Source organism: Thamnophis sirtalis, unplaced genomic scaffold, assembly GCF_051295495.1.
Source record: "Thamnophis sirtalis isolate CommonGarterSnake01/CBP01778 unplaced genomic scaffold, rThaSir2_p1.2 scaffold_2, whole genome shotgun sequence".
Classification (NCBI taxonomy): Eukaryota; Metazoa; Chordata; class Lepidosauria; order Squamata; family Natricidae; genus Thamnophis; species Thamnophis sirtalis.
The window spans coordinates 150,313,286-150,332,976 of NW_028261382.1; the positions used below are offsets into that span (position 1 = coordinate 150,313,286).

The 19,691-nt window shown below is 44.8% G+C and overlaps 1 protein-coding gene and 1 long non-coding RNA gene across 2 annotated transcripts in view; one reads left to right on the forward strand and one right to left on the reverse strand.

Moving 5' to 3' along the window:
• GATA6 (GATA binding protein 6) overlaps window positions 1-10,302 on the reverse strand; it is a 33,675-nt gene extending 23,373 nt beyond the window's left edge. Inside the window, exons 1-2 of the mRNA XM_087707188.1 lie at window positions 10,203-10,302; window positions 7,623-8,600 (exon numbers count right to left, since the gene is read on the reverse strand). Coding sequence (XP_087563314.1) covers window positions 7,623-8,535 — 913 coding nt within the window. The 5' untranslated portion in view covers window positions 8,536-8,600; window positions 10,203-10,302. The remainder of the gene's footprint in view (window positions 1-7,622; window positions 8,601-10,202) is intronic.
• A 360-nt stretch (window positions 10,303-10,662) lies between these two features.
• LOC106539787 (uncharacterized) overlaps window positions 10,663-19,691 on the forward strand; it is a 52,919-nt gene continuing 43,890 nt past the window's right edge. The window contains exon 1 of the long non-coding RNA XR_001312836.2: window positions 10,663-11,357. This is a non-coding gene — a long non-coding RNA (uncharacterized LOC106539787). The remainder of the gene's footprint in view (window positions 11,358-19,691) is intronic.

Sequence of the window (19,691 nt, forward strand, 5' to 3'; positions counted from 1 at the left end):
TGCATTCGAAGCAACCGGGCTCTGGGCTTCCAGGAGAGTTTGCAGAACTATAGAAAAGTTTCCTTCTAGGAAAATAATTATTTCCGCTTTTAAATCATAGTAGCCATCTGACAACTTCACATTTTGATTGGATTTAAGTTCCCACCTCTATCACTATTATTTTATTTTATTTTATTTTTTACAGGGAAGGCTCTAGGAAGCTATTGCTTGCAGAGTTCATTTTCCAGACTCCACTATGTCAAGCTTGTTGCTCACTAAAAATAATGCCAGCTGCTTTTGAAGGGAAACGGAATTGCAGCTACAAGTTAATGCATAGGCATTCCAGTACCAAACATACTAAAACTAATTAAATCTTTATTTTGGGCAGCATTTTTAACGAGAAACAAAATTATTTATGAATTATTTTAGTGCAAGTTTTCTGAAATTGAACTTCTCCAGAGGTGAACCACATTTCCATAGTCCGTTGTAGTAGTTGAAGGAAAACTGTCTTTTTTTAAATCTAAGGAAACCTGAATTAGAACATCCATTCCATTTAAAGAATCCATTTATTGCATTTCTGCAGGCTTTTGGATAATTAATGTTTTAATTATAGGGCAGCTTGTTTTAATTTTCTGAGCATTTCTTGGGGTCCTTGATTAGAGTGTTACAATAACTTGATTAATCAAATAATGTGTATTTTAGTTAAAATTAGTAAAATTTAGTAAAAAGTGCTTTCAATGTTCAATATATCCAATTTCTTGAGAACATTTTAAATGATTTATTATGAATTATTCAAACCAATTAGTCAAAAATACCTTTCAACATCTGTAAGTTAAAGTCAATATCTGTAAGTATTATTTTGGTTGTGAGCTCTGTAAGGTACAGCAGTGTTGACTTTAATCACCTGGCTGATAGATGGCTTAAGAATCAAATCTGTGAAATGGCTTGTATCCTAATCTAAATAAATCAACATAGATCTTACTACAGAAGCAAGTGAGCCTAAGGATCACAACCTAGAAGAACTGCATTTACGAATGAAGGAGAATATACGTGTCCCAGGATAATGTTGCAGGTTCCAATTTGGGTTCCAATGATTGGAACTGCATTTAGTTAAAGCCAATCATGCTAAATCACTTTAAATCATTTTTCAGAACTGCACTATTGGTGCATTTTAAAAGAAAAATATCAAATGTGGTAGTGGATTATTATTGCTATTATTATTTTACAGGATTTTACAGTGTTCTAAGCTTGCATATACATAACAAATGAAAAGGGTTTTTTTTTCAACTGAAGATCTCCATTAAATATCCCCCCTATGTCTGTACCAAACAATATATCTCAAATAGTTTGTCTGGCAGAACAAAAGGTATTTCATCGCTACTATCTATCATTACTTGATTTTCATATATTTCCCTGAAGGATTCAAAATATTATCACAACAACATTGTTCTGTAGACCACTGTGATTTGATCATTCATTAACAGAGAAGAGATTCAGTAGTTTAAGACCACTAATTACATTCACAATTCATTTTGATTGAAGCCAGGACCTTTTGGCTTCAGATGACATTTATCCATATACCATCCCAGCTACATTCTATTCAGATCTCATCACTTGACCCTTGGATCATAGCCTTGTATGGAGAATACCAGAATTATTTATTGTACCATGATTAAGGTCTTGTGGGTTAACAAGTGACTTGGCCAGATGCTCTGGGAAGGTGAGGAACACTTCTGTAAGAAACAAAACCTTGAAACTTCTAATTATTGTATGTCAGGACAGTGTAGGGCCTATAGCTGTTAAGAATGAAAGATAAATAGTAAATGTCACTGTGACAGTAACAAACCACAGACTCAAGTTCTTGGCCATTCTGGCAGCACTGAACCTCCCCAAGAATTTTCAGTAACACCAAACTTCTATTCAGAAGTTTAGTAGCTGAGAAAATATATGTGGCAGCCAAGCCCAAGAGAAAGTAAATCCATAGTCAAGCCCCTCCAGCTGATACTTACAGTTTAGATTCCTAAAAGTTTGTAGCCTTGAGACAAAGATGTATTTTTCTAACCTAAATCTAGAGCATGCTGTACCTTGGATTATAGTTTAAAAAGTGACAAATTCTGGGTATTTTAGTGATAAGTGCTTTTTAAAAACTTTTTCAGCTTGTGGAGTTGTTTCATATCTTAATTGACTGAGTAAAATGTTTAATCCCGATCCTCTCATCCATATTTCTATGTTTCTAACTACTCTGGAAGATGGGGATGGGGCTGAAAAATCCTAAATATGTCTAGGGTCTAGCATTTTTGGACACAGAATGCAACTGCAACCAGACTTCTGCACTGTAAACTATTTTCAAAGATAATGTATGAATCAAGTACCTTATTTATTTAAAAAGGTTTTTTTGTCATTTCATGCAGAATTATTGGTTGTTAATTATTTGGGAAATCATCCTGAAAGCCTTTTCTAAAAAGTAAGCTTAGGCAATGAAACACCAGCAATGTTTGTTTTAAAAGCTTACTCAATCAATCAATCTGCTAAAAAAGCAGGCGGTTCGCTCAACTGAACTTTAGCCAGTCAACAACAGCCATAGGGTTTTTTTTGGGGGGGGGGTTAGGGACACGTCGTCTAATTGTGGAAGAACTAATTAAGAACCCATTCCTCCCTCCCTCCCCCCACGCCAAGAACCGAAGTGGACACAAACGGTTTTAAGTGTGAAACCTTGTCCACTCCGACTATCTGCGGCTCCGCACAGCCAAATAAACTCCTGCCTGGCTCGAAACACAGACTGAGGGGAAGAAGCGAGAATAAATCTGGGATTTTTCAAAAGAGGGCTATGAAGTCTTAGGCTGAGCCCAATCGCGAGAAGGGAAGCAGACGAGCCTCGCCAGAAAACGACTCATTGCCGTCCTAGAACCAGGTTTAATGGACACGGGAGCCCAGGATTACGGTTTAAAGTCTCGGCCTTCGGCAGGACCACCTTCTGCCCAGCAAAGTGGCCCCCCGCTGCCTCCCGAGGCGACCCCAGACGCTTCTTCGGGAGTTCGTGCCCTTGTATTGTCCCACGGCTTCCTCCCAAAGCAAGGCACTATGGAGCACAGGGACTCCGGGTTCAATAATGATCACGTAGGCACAAAAGGCCGTCCGGATTCAAGACGGACTGAGGCTTAGCTGCTCGAATGGCCCGTCTTTAGATGTCCCATATTCTTAGGCTGAGAGGTAATGTCGCGCTAAACCGCGATCGGATAAACATGGTTTGAGCGAAGTTCCCACTGCCTGGGTGAGAATAGTTCTAGGGCATAAAGAGCGATCTAAAAAGCAGAACTTCTTGGGTTGTTCTCAGGGCTTCGTGTAAACCGGGCTTCTAAGCCAAGAGGGCAAACATGGTCGGCGCGTGAGACTTGATCTTGTCATTTCAAATCGCGATGTCGGCATCGATCCTCTTAACACCCCTCCCCCTCCCGTTTTAGGTCACCTCGACGGCGCCTACAGTCCTGCGCCGACCTTTGGCGCGCTGTCGGCAGATCCGCGGACAGCTCGGCTTCTTCGCGCCGGCTACGGAGCCGGACAGACCCTTCCTGCGCCCGGAGCCATCTGTTTGCTGGCGGAGGGGGCGTCTCGGAAAGTGGGGAAGGGGGGACAGCAGGCATGGGAAAAAATACCCCTGGTTAACTGGTTTTCTTTCTTTCTTTCTTTCTTTCTTTCTTTCTTTCTTTCTTTCTTTTCTTTTCTTTCTTTCCCTCTGTAAATATTTCTATGTGTATTTTCTTCCCCACATATTTCCCTAGAGTGGGGAGGGGGGAAGAATACCCGGATTGCGGTCGAACTATTTCGGCAAGGAAGTCGGTGAGATTTTCGGGATCGGAATACGTTCCTTTAATTTCTTCAATAATGAAAAGAACCGAAAGTCACGTCGTAGGACAAAAGTTAACGTTATTTTAACACCATATAATCTTGGGGGTGGAGGGGGTGGGCGTCGAAGTTCAATAATTTGGAAGTCTTAGAAAGCCCACCTGATGCATTGCTATATGGGACACAAAATCCTTTTTAAAAAATGTGAATTGGTGTGTATGTGGAAGTGGCTGAAGTCTGGACTCCCCATTCCACCTTTAATTAACCATTAGCTCTTTCTCATTAAAAGTCTGTGAAATGCACTGGATGTACCATTTTCCAAACCTGTCCCGCTCCCCAAAAAACATTTTAGTTTCTCATTTGAAAAGAGTTTGAGGAGTGAATGTTGACCTTCAATCGGTAAAATATAGGGGCTGGGGCTGTAATAACTGCAGGTCCTGGAAAGCAACAATGCACCTAATTATATATTACATATGATAGGAAGATTGGATTTCTCAAAGGATATTACTGGAACAAGCACTCTGTACAGAGGCCAACTGGAGATATTTAACGTGTATATATTTAATTAAATTCTTCTTTAGAAACACTCCATTTAAAATAGTTGATTATCAATGTGTGACAAATTGTAACCTGAAATTTCTGAAAGAAATTATATCCCATTTCCTTTTTTATTTATAAAGAAAAGGAAATTACAATAAGACATTTAACTTTGAACTGGTTCCTCTTAAATCTATCCTAGTACCATCATTTACATTACAGGCAGTAGGAAAAGAAAAATAATGATGATATATGATAGTCAGGTATCTGGTTTTCAGATGCAGAAACTAAAATAACAGATTTGTCTCTGATAAAAAACACAAGTGTCCCAGTAGCTTTATTGGTTCTCATTTGCTTATTGTTCTAAAACTAATAGCTGGAGATGCCCAGTAATGTTCACGTTTCTCCCATCTGGGATTTAAAAACACCTTCCTCTCACAAATTATTTAATTCTATTTAATTTCCTGGTTTCTCTGTTTTAAAATAAAAGGACATATCCTTACAGATTCCTAGAATGATTAAAATATTTTCAACAGGCTAAACTTGAGGTAGCAAAACACTATTGCTAACCTCATATAACAGGCTTTTGCTCAGACAAATAGAACATACTACAGTGCAGTATGGTAATAATGGGAATTTCTGCTTCATACAATATGCTGAGCTGACATCGGCATTCCCACATCACAGTTCAACCACAAAATACCTAAACCCATTTTAGTTTGGCCAAACCCCTTGTGTGAACCTCCCAAAGGTGGATTGTCCCAGATTCCCACATGTCTTTTGAAGATAGTTAAGTTCAACTGAAATGAGTATACTTTTACTAAATCACTTGCAGCTTGATTGCAAGATTGCCTTCTTGGATATTTTCCCTCCACGCAGACAACAGGACTCATAATGCTTCTCCCAAATCATCTCACATTAAACCATACATAGCCTTAATGCTCAGATCAGGCCCTGAAAGACTTCAGAGTGGATGCCAAGGCATTTTGAATAAATTTAATGGGCAGCTTGTTATCTGGAAAAATAAGCAAAGCACAGGCTAACCTATGCAATCACCTCCCCAACTCAATGGAGCCCTTTTGTTCGGGTGGGGGTGGAGTGGAGTGTCTTTCCTAACACAATATTTGAAAGAGAAGCAGACCCACCTTGCTATCTCTGCTAGCTCCATGGAGGTGAATTAAGGGAGAAACCCCCACCCCACCCCTTTAAATTTGCTCCTCCTTGAAATGATCAGGTAAAATATTTTGTGTATTTCTGGTTCCTCATTTCCCTAACTTTGAGACTCACTAAAGAGCTGGTCTCCACAACTATCCACACACACCCAACATTAGGACATGTTCTGGAAACTTTATGGGGTAACAGGCTTCTTTGTGGTCTTCCCTCTGAACATAATACTTCTCCTGTTTCTTTGCGTTGAAGGTCAGGTTGGCAATCCAAGATAACATCAGGTTTCACATCTTTGTGTGTGTGTGTGTGTGTGTGTGTTTGTGTGTGTGTGTGTTCTGTGAGGATAAGAAGTTTCATTCTTTCCCTACTTTACCCCTTCCCAGATCATCACATAGAGAGAGGGTGTTTGCCAAGGACACAAAAGGGCCCACTCTTCACATATTTTTCATTTACTTCTAAATCTCATTTAAAAAAAACCTTTCCACACTCCTGTTTATTGGATTATGGACTTTGGTGAAGGGAAGAAAAGGGAGAAAAACTACTCCATAGTGAAATTGTGAGGTTCAATTAAGCACTCTCCATTCTCCAGGACCTCTCAGGCAGAATGCATGCATAAGACATAACTAGTAGGTTAGGGTTAGTACATTATGTGAAACCTATTTAATTATGGTTAACTATGCAACAGCCAAACTCTTAAAAAATCTCTTCCCTCCTGCAAACACTTAAGGCTTTTCCAAGTTTCAAACATTGTTCCCCTCCCACCTATTTTTTGCTTTTCTATAGATACCATTCCACTAAAGGTGGTATCCCAATGGCTTGGATGATAGGAAGGGAATTTATCCCAACCACACATCCCCACTTCTAATACAAGGCCCATAAAAGGGATTCAAAATACTTGCAGGCCTCAACATTATCTCACTCTAAAGAGACACAAAGACATGATGCAGCAACTCTTAAATACTTGCTTCCAATGTCACCAAGAAAAGCAAGGGGACCTAATTCTGAAGCCAGGACCTGGATCCGTGGAAGGTTTACAGCTGCCTTTAGATGAGTAAAAAAGTGAACTTTCACAGCTACTTTCAGCTATGGATCTCCTAGGTTGAGTGTTGAATGTAATGTGATAGCAACCAACTTGGAGGCCTTTCATGTTGGGGTGCTTCATATTGCCACCATTCCATTGTGTCTGTGCTGAACCCAGCACCCTTTTTCACACAAAGAGCGATGCATAAACAAACACAAGGGGGTGTGTGATCACACACTGTAATTTTTTCTGGTGCTCAAGTATTTAACGAAAACCTGTGGCTCATTTTATACCTCGTTTTGAGCTGTTTTAAATCTGCCTAAATTCTCTGCGGATTTTGCTCAGATTTTTCCAGGCTTTCTACAATGCCACATGCCTCCCATTTATCCAGCCATGCTCATAATGCTCGAAAGTGGTAAAACAGGAACAACATAACATCAAAAATATAGGACACTGCACACCAGAACAATTAGACACAAGGATAGTTCCCCCCCATGCCATCACTCTGCTTAACAACTAATTCCCACAACACTGTCAAATAATTTACTAAGATTTTATTACTATTCTTCTTCTCTTCCTTCCTAATAGCTATCTCTTCCAATTTATTACTATACCCATGTTGCTTGTATCTTTCAATTAATATTGTTTTTCTTTGCTTCCTAATATGATTTGATAGCTTATTAGTAACCTTGACTATCATTAAGTATTGTATCTTTTTATTCCTGATGAATGTATTTTATTCTCCTTATGCACACTGAAAGCATATACACCAACGACAAATTCCTTGTGTGTCCAATCACACTTGACCAATAAAGAATTCTATTCTATTCCATATAAAAAAAAGAATTATATTCTAAAAGGAAAACAGAATCCCGAAAAGCAGCACCAGTAAAATAAAGCCTATCAGCTACTAGCGGGCCCACCAGAGGGTTTCTACTTAACTGGCAAGCAAAGGTTTCTGTCGTTCTCAGCAAACTCAGATTCTTTCCCTCTTCAGAAAAGTTTCAGCCCGGGAGGACTTCGTTCTGGGCTCCTGCCTCGGTAGCCCATCAGTCTCGCCTGCCCGGGTTCTTACCTGCGCTGGACGGCCTCACGGCGAGGGTGGTGGGTCGGCTGGGCAGGCAGTGCAGTAGAGAGTTGTCGAAGGGACTTCCCCAGCCTGGCGGGCTGAACTGGGCGCCCACGTAGGGGTTATAGTAGGATCCGTTCAGCGGCCGGAATTGCTCCCGCGGACTGTAGGCTGCCGGTTCCCGGGGGGCGCCGTTGGAAGCCGGGGGGCTGCCAGCTGGGTAGGAGAAACGGCCCGAGGCTGGATGGGCGCATCCCCCAGCACTGGCGCCGTAGGAAGAGGACGGGCTTTCCGGAGCGCCCTGAGAGGGCCAAGCTGACGATCCCCCAGCCTGTCCCACGCCCGGGGGATTCTGGAGGTAGGGCAGCATGGACCCCACGCGGGTGGTGGGCACGTAGACTGGAGATCCGGCCGTGGAAGGCACGAAGCCGCCTCCGCCGCTGCCCGGAGACGCTCCGTCATAGGTGCTGCCCTGTAGGCTCTGGGAGTGAGGATGGGCATGCGGGTGGTGGTACATGTCCTCGACGATCGGCGGCGGAGGCGCGGGATCCGGGCTCAGCTTGGTCGAGGAGCGGCTTGACCAGATCAGTTTGTTGGCCTGATCCAGGTCCGCGAAAAGGAGCAAGTCCTCCCAGCTGGGCAGGCTCGAGGGTGCCGCCGCCGCCGCCAGAGACACAAAAGGCCCCAGCAAGGCTCGGCCTTCGGCCAGGCCTATCTGGGGCGAGGTCGAGAGGGCGCCTCCGGGCTCCTGCTTGAAGCTCCTGGCGTTGTGCGGGCCCCCGCTCCCGCTGGGGGAGCAGCCCGAGGACGAAGACGGCGAAGGCGAAGGGCCCAGCAGTTCCCGGGGTGCCAACGGACAGGGCGAGTCGTCGGGACCGCAGCGCTTCAGCAGGCACCAGCCGCCCGCGGCCAGGGCCATCCAGCCCTGCGGCGCTGAGCAAGCTTTCCGCCGTTTGGCTTCCGCGGCTCGGTCAAGACAAGCCTCTGCGAGGGGAGAGAAGGAGGGGGAAGGAAAGACAAGTTAGCCCGATCCAGCAGCCAGACCAAGCCTCCTTTTCCACCGACACTCCCCTCCCCTCTGCCCAACCTTCTATCTGGTCACCAACAGGGTCTCTGAGCATGTGTGGAAGGCTTTGCTTCACGATTCGGATCGGTAAACAATTTCCAGACCGCTCTAATAAAGCAGCTGGAGGGGACAAGACGCTTAAGGTCCCTTTGGCCTTCGCCCAAACGCCCTTAAGCGTTTCATTCATATACCTCGATAACATCTCACAGCCCAGCTTGCTTTTTAAGGGCATCGCTGGATCCTTTCCTGCCTCCTTTTGGGGGGGGGGGGATAAGGAGAATTCCGTTGATGCTGGCCTCTAAAACGCCGGTCCCGACCCTTTTCTTCCCCTGGGGAACCCCGAAGGGTTTCCTCAACCTTGGCTTTCCCGTCTGGAAAACGGAGGCGGTCTATTCTTTGGGAGCAACTCCGGCCCCAAACCCCGAACACCCCATCGATCAGGAAAACGCGGCGCCTCAGCCTGGCTAAAAAATCTCCAGCTAGCCCTGGCTTTGTCCCACCTCTGGATCTTCCAAGGAGCAGGAATTTCCCCCAGAACAGCCTCAATCTGGCTCCGAACAGGCACTCCCTCCTTTGACGTAGTTTACAGAGCGAATGAGTGACACGGGGGGTGGGGGGGTGGCGTTGGGGCTTGGAGCGCCTCCGGTAAGACAAGACCCGCAGGCGGCCCTCCCCGCTCTCTGGCTGGGCTCTTTTCGGTTTCAGCTAATGACTCACTGGAGTTCGTTCCAGAATGAAAACAATTAGCCAGGCAAAATAAGGAGGAGGCGTTTCAGAGTTTCCGCCGGAGGGGGTCGAAATGTAGCCCCCCTCGCCCCCTCAGGTAGAGAGGGATCTTTTCGGCGGAGGAGACGCCACGCTTAGAGGGGGAGCAGCGATCCGGGACTGGTTCGGCCCTCCCCAAACTGCCGCTCTCCCTTTGGATCAGAAGTGGGGAGGCCCCTGGTGCCAGTCTGTTCCACGTTTCCTTCGCTCGCTCTCGCTCTCCCTGCCTCTAGATTGACCGGGTCAGCTCCAAACCCCGCCGCGCTGCGGCCGGCACACCTTAGTAATGGCAGCCGTCCATAATCAACACAGCGCCCGCCCCGCTCCTCGTCCCCGCCGCCTTGACTTGCCTTGCCCTGACCCAGCCCAGCCCTACCCGGAGACCTCGCCGAGAGATCGGCCGCGTCTTGCAACGCGGTGCATCTCCTTGCGCGATCGCCGCTTTTTCCTGGCGTGATCCGAACCGGGGGAGGGGGAAGGAACATCGGCCGCGGCGCCGGCTCCCTTTGGCAAAGGCCCTCGTCAGCCGGGGGTTGCACCCCAGAGCCTCTCCCCCCTGTTCCCCCCGCCCTTCCCGGCACCTAATTTCCACCGGCGGGAGCTCCCCTCGCGTCTCGCGACTCCTATCGGAGCCGAGATAAGAGCCCGGAGATAAGGAGTCCTGGCGGAGTGAGGAGACGGTTGTGTCCCCTTCACCCACCCCGGGAAGAAGACGGTCCGCTTCGCCTGCGCTCTCGTGACCCGGCGCCACTCACCTCTTGGGCCCTCGAGGCTCTGGAGGCTCCTCTTTCCCGCGGCTGCGGCGGACTGCGAGCGGCCAAGGGAGAGTGCGGACCGGAGCGGCGCCTGACAGGCAGCGAACGAGCGAGCGAGGCACCTCCTCCAACAGCCGCGCCGGAAAAGTACAGCCGGCCAGCCTGATTGGCTCGTGAGGACCCTAAACAAACAGCCGCGCGCGAGGGAGAGAGGCGCGCCGTGTCAGGCGCCAGCGGACTTTCGGCGGGGATGCCAATCCCAGTGTCAGGCCCTCCCCGCGAAGGCCAGCCCGGCCCTGGGAGGAGAGGCAGTGCCCAGGCCCCAAAGGGGGGGGGGAGCCACCAAAGCCTACGCGCGCCAAGGCAGGAAAGGGAGGGCGCTGGAAGCGAAATTCTCCTACAGGCAACGGCAAGGAGATTCCTCCCCCTGTTTTTTCCCCCATTGGGGGGGGGGGGAAATCATTCTTTTTTTTAAATGAGAAAACGGTCTTTCTGTTTGGGTTTTATTTCATAGCTTTAATTTACCCTATTTTTATTTCCCCTTCCCCTGTTCCTGCGCGAGTTTTCCTTATAAAATAAAAACGGAGGTTTCCTCTGCTCCGTTAATGGGTCAGTCAGCGAATCCCTCATTTCTTCGTTGGGACTTTTTCCAAACATTTTGTTCCACCAACCCTCCCCACACCTGCTTCTCTGTTGGTGCTTTTCGATCCGGCTCCAATTATTCCCAGACTGCAGGGTGTAATACCGGAAAGGCGGCCGAAAGGGGAGCAGGGGGTCCTTTCCCGGGAAATGGAGGAGCCCTCCTCTTTTGAAAGTTACCAGACTTGGAAGGTGAACGGTCGTTCAGATTTGTGCGTTTCGAAAGGGGATCGCAGCTGCAAGGATCCCAGTCCAGTCACCGCTTCGGCGGCCTGGCAGCCTTCCGGTTCCTTGCCTATGTGTCTCCCTCGTTGGCTTTTCCCTCTTATCTTAACGGGCACCCAAACTGATGCAGTGCTGGCCAGGAAAGTGACTGGAAATTAAAAGAACTTATTCCCTCTGAGTCGAACTGAGCCATTTGTGTCCAGTGTCGGCCGGTTTTTCCGACCCGCCGCAAACCCGAATTTCGGCGAGCGCGAGTTTTGGGCGAGAGACGAAATAGGAGAAGCTCTCCAGGTGAGTGGACACCATCTTCGCTCGCTCTCGTGCCGAGTCTGTTTCGGCTAACCAGCTAATAAAAGTTTAGAAATGGAAGGGATGCCATATGAAAACTGGACTGCTACTTTGGGTATACAGCTTTTTGAAAAGGTTAAAGTGCGTGATTGTTACATTACTGCTTCGCTGAAAGAAATTCTTGCCTTTGAAAACGAGTCGCACAAAAGTCTAAAGTAGACTTTACGGAAGGGCCATAGGATGGCGGTCTTTGGGACAAAAAGCACAGACACGTCCATTCCGATTGGACTCAGAAAAATACATTTTCGAAACCAAGGCTGGCAGCAACTTTATTGGCACGAAACCAAGCAGGCAGGAAACAGGGGGCGCGTTTTTCTTAATTTATAGCCCAAACAAAACGCTACAAAAACAGAGAAACTTTAGAAACTGCTGGAATTTACACCTGGTTTAAGGATTCGTATGCCAAAACTGTATAATATTTCAAAATAATATCTCTCCCCTCAACCCCACCACCGCGTCTCCTAAGACCACCCTGCCAAGCAGCAGCCAAAGAAAGAAATGGAAGCTGAGTCTGCAAAATAGAGCAGCCGCAGGGGCTCCTCTCCGTGCCATCCTGTCCCTACCTCGGAAGTAGTTGCTAAAACATTGGGCAAGGAGACAGGGTTCAAGTCTATCTATAGTTCTGGAAGTTCAATGGGTGATTAGGGCAAGTCACACTTTCTGTTACACGAACTGAGCCTACCTTACTGGGTTGTGGGCATAAAACTTATAATTCTTTCCCTAAATTTCCTTAACTTCTGGGAGAAACGTAGGATGCTACATATATTTAGGGAAGAAATAGAAACAAACAATTCCCCACCTTTAAAAATCATTATTGCAATTAACACCCCCTTTCAGGTTCTTGAGGCTGCGTCCCCAGTATGCTGCTCATTCATGGGATTGGTCCACTCTCGCGCTCTGATGGATGGTGTTCCTTGTATTTTCCACTTTGAAGAAGAAGGAAGGAAGGAAGGAGGGAGGGAGGGAGGGAGGGAGGGAGGGAGGGAAGGAAGGAAGGAAGGAAGGAAGGAAGGAAGGAAGGAAGGAAGGAAGGAAGGAAGGAAGGAAGGAAGGAAGGGGATTCTACTAATCCTGGCTTGGAGGAAACTACTTCTGGTTTTTCCCCCTCCCGCTCCTGCGCAGAGGGCTGCCCTCCAAATAGTTTGGAGTTCTCCTGGCAGACCAGGCAGAGGGAGACTGCACTGGCTGTTGAGGTATCTGTCCCCAGTGCGAGAGACCATGAAAGAGAAGGAATGAATAGAACTCGAGTGCTCTTCCCCAGCATTTTTTGCAGCTGAAATGAACTCAAGATTGGGCGGTACTTACTTATGTCCTCAATGCAAACTGAGGCAGACACCTGTATGTTGAGCCGCCCTGCTTAAGTGAGTCTGAGGAATGGTTTGCCAGCCTTGTCCTCAAGGTATGATATTATCTTTCCTCACACAAGCTCACCTTTTCTCAGGGTGGAAGGTCCCTGAGATGTGAAAATAGATCCTAAGGGCAGTCGCAACTTTTCAGAACTCTTCCTCTACTTGCCCAAGGGACCAACCAAATTCCTCCTCTTGCAGGCTGGATTTCCCCCCCTCCCACAATCGTTTAATTTTTAAAAATCATTACAAGCATATTTTGAGGGCTGTTGTTAAGTATTTATGTAAGACACCCAAAGGGCATTTGTTTTGTATCCTGTTTTCTGTCAATTAAATCAACCGTTCAGGGTATCTTTCTGCTTCAGGCATCCCAGGTGGAGTTTTGAGAGGCCCCTATTGAGAGTTAAGATTCTTTCAGACACAAAAAGGATATTTAGGAGTCTCCTGGGCAAACTGAGGTCAACCATAGAACAAAGCTGCTTTACAGTTAGAAATTGCCAATGTGCTTTTAAAACAGGAGCATTAGGTAACCTGAAGTTCTAGGACCCTGGCAATACCCATCTTCCTCACAAATGTTTTATAGCATCTTAAGCCTCATCCAACTATCTTTGTGGTGATATAAACCCAGTCTTGATTACTAATCCATCAGAACAGGAATTTCTACATTGTACTCAATCCAACAAGGAGAGGGCAAAAAGAGGAGATCATAATTCCCACAATCCCAGTTTTTTCAGTCTGTGATGCCTTCTGCTGTTTAGATTAGAGAGACACATCAAGTCCCTGCCCTTTTTCCTCCTGCATATGCACACACAATCTCATCCATCCACCCAGGCATCTAGCTATGTAACAGTTTGAAACCAGAAGTGGAGAGGCAAGAATCAATATGTCCTATTGAAAGTTGAACTCCTTTGGCTTCACAAATTGCATGGTTTTGTACCTGTGCACCAGATTGTGGATGTATACTGTATATTTGGCAGGTTCTTATAATAATTAAGCAACAGTGAATAAAAGCCCACTCATATACAATTCCTCAAATGTCAATAAAGCATTTATTGATCAAATTAAAAACAAGCCTGGTGAGATATTCAACAAAATCAAAAAGCAGACATGCATTTTGCTCACATGTCTACATGATCATCTCTCATTGTGACCAGGGGATTGGACCAGCTTTCAAACCATGACAGGTTTTGTTTGTTTAGTGTTCTGGATCCAAATCAAGGAGAGAGAATGTTCTCAGAGACATTTTGTTCATTTTTATCTCAGTGGCCTTTTCAAGATTAATTCGGTTTATAAAACTAATGAAAAGCTTAGGGTTTTCAAAGGGATATTTCCTTGGGACGCAGAGAGCAGAATGTTAGGTGAAATTTTAAAATGACACCTGGAAAGTTTTTGAGAGTTTGAATGAAATCATCTTGGAAGGAATTCAGTCAATCGTGCAATCCTTCGCCCTCTTTAAGGCTTATTGATGTAGCAGCAATGGGGAGATCTTTCCAAGCCCAACACAGATTGGGTCAATGAAATGAACCAAATTTGTGGTATACTGTATGTGTGAGATTGATGTCCCAAATTCTCTGCTCATGCAGGTTTTCATGGCACTCCATTTCTAAATTCGGTAACAGCATTCAGCAAGACAGGCTGCGAATATTCCTCTGCAGTTGTTTGTCTGTGAAAAGAATCTATTATTTTGCAAGGCTCAGAAGTCCTGTTCCATTTCACTTATCAATCTTTATCTTGTCTCTGAAATCAAATAGGTAAGGACTGATACAGCTGTTTCCTATGAATGAAAGGCACTTGTCATACATTTTGGGCACACCTGAGTAATTTAGGAATTGGAATTTTGCCAGAAAAGCTGTTTTAATACAATTTATTCTAGGGCCATTCAAGACCAAAAATGTCCACTAAACATAGCAGGTTCTTTTTTTCTCAGTATATTCAGGTTATTGGGTAGTAGTTGTTATAGCAAATATTGAAAGTTACTAATGATTTAAGTAGTACAGATTTCAGAGAAAAAGATCCAGCCAACTTGACCCTATCTCTATGCGTTTGGAGCCAATCTCTCACTGACTTCGATAAGATGCACTTTGGACCTGTTTAGAATAACATTTTTAAAAATCCGAATCCAGATCCGTTTATACAATCACACAACACCGCTGAAAATTCAAAATCGCTTTCTTCCGAGGCGGCGGCTGAGCTGGAATAAAGCAGGCCTTTGGAAGCTCGACTGACTTCATCCACCCGCTGCTCCCAAAACTGCAAGGTAGAGCCGGAAGAGAAACGTGACGGGGCGCGTCCAGCACGAATATACAAGCGCCTGGCCAGGCTGCCTGCAGTCCCCAACTCTTCGTTTCGTTTCCTTTTCTTTTCCGGCCTGCCCTGGTTTGGATTACGTTGCTTTGCAAATTCACAGGTCCACGGAGGTTTACTCCCAAGTAAAGGAAAAACCCACCCCTCTTAAAACTGGTGTATCAAAAAGGAAATCAAGCGACACAAGCCGCCTCTTTGGTTTGAGAAAAAGGCGCCGGCTCGCTTTCTCGCTCGCCTGGCCAACATATTGCAATCCTCGATCCCCGAACCAGGCAAAAACAAACCACTCCGGACTGATCCCTAAACAGACGCTATGCAAGATGGTTTGCTAAACATCCCCCGGATTGCAGCGCGCCAGGCTTTTATATGCATTTATTTGGGAGTAAGGAAACCGATGTTCTTAGCATTCAAAGGTCGAGAGACCTGTGATCCTTTGGGCTGTTGAAAAAGGGAGTCTCTTTTCCAGTCACTAATAGCCACGACCTTGTGGCACTTTTATCCATCCAAGTTTTTCTACAGTACTATAATGTCATTTCAAATCTCACAAGAGACGGTGTTCGCTGAGTGTGGTCAGAAAAGTCAAGATGGCGGCCGAGACGTTGTCATTGGACCGCTGACGGTTTTTAGGTGCGTCGCGGCTGCCATCTTTAAAATAAAAAAAAACCTCACGCTGCCGTCCGCAAGACATTATTGGCTGAATTGTCTCATTGCTGAGCCGTCAACTGGCCAACCACATGCGCGCCATGCACGTTGGCGGAACCCACTGGGATGTTAGCTTGTGAGTGTTTCGCTAGAGCTCAGAAAGCTGGGTTCGTTAAACAAGCCAGGATTTAATTAATCCGTAACGTTTAAGCGTGTTTTGCCCGTTGACATGAATGTGAAAGGGTATTCGTTTTATTTTAAACCTATCTAGGACCCATTTTTGCTTACTACCCAACTTTTATTTATGGTGCTATCTCAACGTAACACACACACTTAGACGAAGTATAAGGAAGAGTGTTTGGGGGGCGCCAATTTGGCTCTAGTAGAAATTGTGAGTTCTAGTCCCACCATCCAAGATACGGAAACTGGCCGGTGACTGGACCGATCGCTCGCTCTCAGCCCAATCCATTTCACAGTTCTGGGGAAATTAGGAGTACTATGTATGTTGGCTATCTGGAGTTATTTATGATAATAAGAGCAGGGTATAAATAAATACTAAAAGCGTAAGGATGATAGAATTTAACGGACCTTAAACTACTAGGCTAAGATGCAATGTACTCTTGGTTGCTAATCTTTGATCTCCCAGGCTCCGATCCATTGGGGCAACATTACAGAGGATCGTATTCACATTCTAAATTTCTCCGAGGGCACTTTCTTGTGTTTCACCATTATATTTTTTAATTGAATATTATTTTTAGCGGCCGTTTTATCGTTTTGAAGTCCATCCCCAGAAGTTGTTACCGCTGGACATTTTAGGGTTATTGGACTTTCTGAACTCCATCGAATTACAGTAATTAGAAAGCAAAGAAAAAAGAAGAAAAAAGAAAAGGAAAAAAATGCTCCAGATCGGCAAACGGATTCTGAACAAAATTCCAACAAAAGCGGGTTTCTGGGATCTACAACTTGTTTAATCCGGATCAGGGGATCACCTATTGGAAATCTCTTCGCGGCTTGCTAATGAACAACTTCCCCTACCCTTCGTTTAATTTTAATACGCTGAAAAATTCCGAGGCACTATGGGAGCGAGAGAAGATATTCGAGTCCGGGTATTTGTTTTTTTCTAAATATTTCTGGGTCGATATTTTTGAGGGATATGTGTTCTTCCGAAACATAACAGCCCTCCTGATAACGTCTGAATTGATCCCGTTGCTCAATTGGAATCCGGGCCAGAGAATAGCCTGAGGTTCTTAAAGTAGACGGGTAGCCGAGTGCCGGCTTTTGAATTGCAGAGCAGAGATTGGACTCCACGACTTTTATTATCGTTATCGTCATTGGTCAGAATCGTTGTCGTCGTTATTATGTTTGACTATGGTCCATTGTCAACCAATCGCAAGGAGCAGAGAAAACCGCTTTTAACTGAACATGTGCAGAGAGCGACAATCAGTGCATACTTTCCTTAGTTGACAATTTTGAGCTTTCATTTGCCTGAAAAAATCTCTCTAGATGGTCCGGACGTAATGCGGGCTTGGCCATTGGCGCCCAAAGTTGCCGGCCTGAGAAGGGACCGCCTCGTCTCTCGGAACCGAGAAGAAAATTCAGGCTGGATCGCGAAGCGGAAAGATGCTTTCTTTCCTTGGGTTTATGGAACGCGACCGTCGAGCTATACAAGGCGCTGCTCAAGGCCGGTGGCCTGATAAAGAGGGAGTTGCTAAACCCAACTCTGCCCCTGAAGGCTGCCCTCCCCCTCCTCTCAAAGAGAGGTTATCAAGGCCACCCATTTGGGAGCTGACCCAACACCCACTGAGCCAGTCCTTCTAAACCCTTTGTGTCCTCTTTGTCTAAATTATGTTCCCTTAAAATCCGTCCTTATTTTGATCCTAGAAAATACATCTAACCAGCCAAGCTTAGCTATCCATCAAAAGTTATAAAAAGGAATGTTTTCTGTTGCTTTTCAGTATTAACTTTGGGATTATTGCAGAAGCAATTGACAAAAAAAAAAGAATTTGAAACAGAAAAGTTTGTTTCCCAAATGCCAATCACAATAAAAAATAAATGCTAATAAACTTGCTGGGAACTGTATGTCCCTTCACTATCTTTAGCATGCTGGGTTTAAGATCATTTCCCTATATTAGTCCAAATTATCATATCTGGTTTTTGCTGTAGGAACTGGTGCCTTGTTCTGATTTTTGGTTGATCGACTATAAAAATTCTCAAAATTACTCAAGGTACATTTCATTCATTACAACATCTGCAGTGCTTAGTACTTAGCCTACTAAATTAAAATGCAAAGCAGGGACATGTTTAGGCTTTCTCAAAAATAAAGGGGTTGTCTTAATGGGATGTGCTTGGCTCAGGGAACCATTCCTTCATCTTTTAATTCTAATTAGACCATGTAGGATCATGGCACAACAATTAGAATAAACAATGTCTCTCATCCTTAGTAATGTAGCATGTTGGCTGGCTTAGAAAGTTAAAATGTTGATTGGGGAATTCTGGGTATTGAAGTCCACAAAACTTAAAGTTGCTAAGGTTGAGAAATACTGGAATAGATTGTCTAACTAAGTCTAGTGTGATCAAAGTTCAAATCTCACAGGATGGTTTCGGCCAGTTGCTATCATAGAATTTAACCCATTTCACCAATGTGTGGTTATAATTAACTAGCTAGTTATGACCAAAGAGAGAAGAACTTTACATACCATGTTGTGCTTTGTGGAAAAAATATGAATTGCTGCATCATGCATCCAAGCACAAAGCTGAGTAGAGTTGGATGTTAGGATGGGAGGCCACCACCATTGTAGGTTTGAGTGGGAAGTGAAAAGCATTCAGAAAGAAAGTAATGGTAAACCACTTTGGTACTGCTGCTAAGAAAATTGCATGGGAGAAGTCCCTTGAGTTTCCAGGAATTGAGCTTAACACAGAAAAAAATTGGATTCTTTTAAGCAGATGTAAAAGGCACAAATTTTAGATTCACTCTCCTTTGCTGTTGGTTTATCTGCAGATTACAAGTCTTTGTAATCCCACATTTTCTTTTAGTAAACCCAGGTCCAATTGCTTTCAGGCACATGTATTGCCACATAGAGCAAACTTCTGGAGTCTGCCAAGAATAGTCCACCATGTGTCACAAGCTGAGAACAGCTGATGATTTTAATCATTGAACTTTATAGGTCTGAATGAGTTTGAAAGATTAGCTCTCCTTATCTGATCCATTGTCTGGGGCTTTATTCCAGCCTTGTTTTCATTTTTAGTTCAAATTTCAGCTTATGCAGAGTACATTTTTCCCCACACGCTTCATCACAGACTGGAAAACTCTTGCAGTCCAGGAGAGCAACTAGCCAGCTGGCGTCTTGCTTCAAATCGGAGCCCAGTGTGAAGCTGAAACTGGTCTGGGAGATGAACCCCCTCTCCAGTAGTGCACTTCTGCCCCTCACATTCTCCCTTCACACTAAATCATTGGAGACCTCTACTAGAGGCCAAGCCACTGACAATACTGAAGTCCAAGTGCTTAAAAGTTTGAGCTATAGCTGTTTTTCAGAAGAGATAGGTCAGAAAATTATGTGATTTCATCCTAGTTGTGTGGTTTTTTTTCCTGGGCATACTATTAGAAGGACCTCTTATACCATGAATGTGTGGGTATGTTTCTGAGATAGGAATCCTATGGAATAGGGCTTATTTGAAAAGCCTCTTATTCCTCTGAAGGTATCTAGTGTGCTTCCATCTGGACATACAACCACTTATTTCAGACTGATGTAAACTGTGTGTTGTCAGTGTGCATCATCTCTTAGAGGAAGTGAGAGTATAAAGAACTTTCATTAAAGTATATAACAGACATGGAAAAAAGAATGGGGATAGAAGAGAGGAAAAAAGCAAGAAACTATAATTCTATTTTCATTTGAAAATTCTCAGGGGAAATGGCAGGATAAAAAAAATGGTAAAAAAAGAAAGTCAATATTGCACCCATTACAATGTGATCAAAACTGTGTTTATT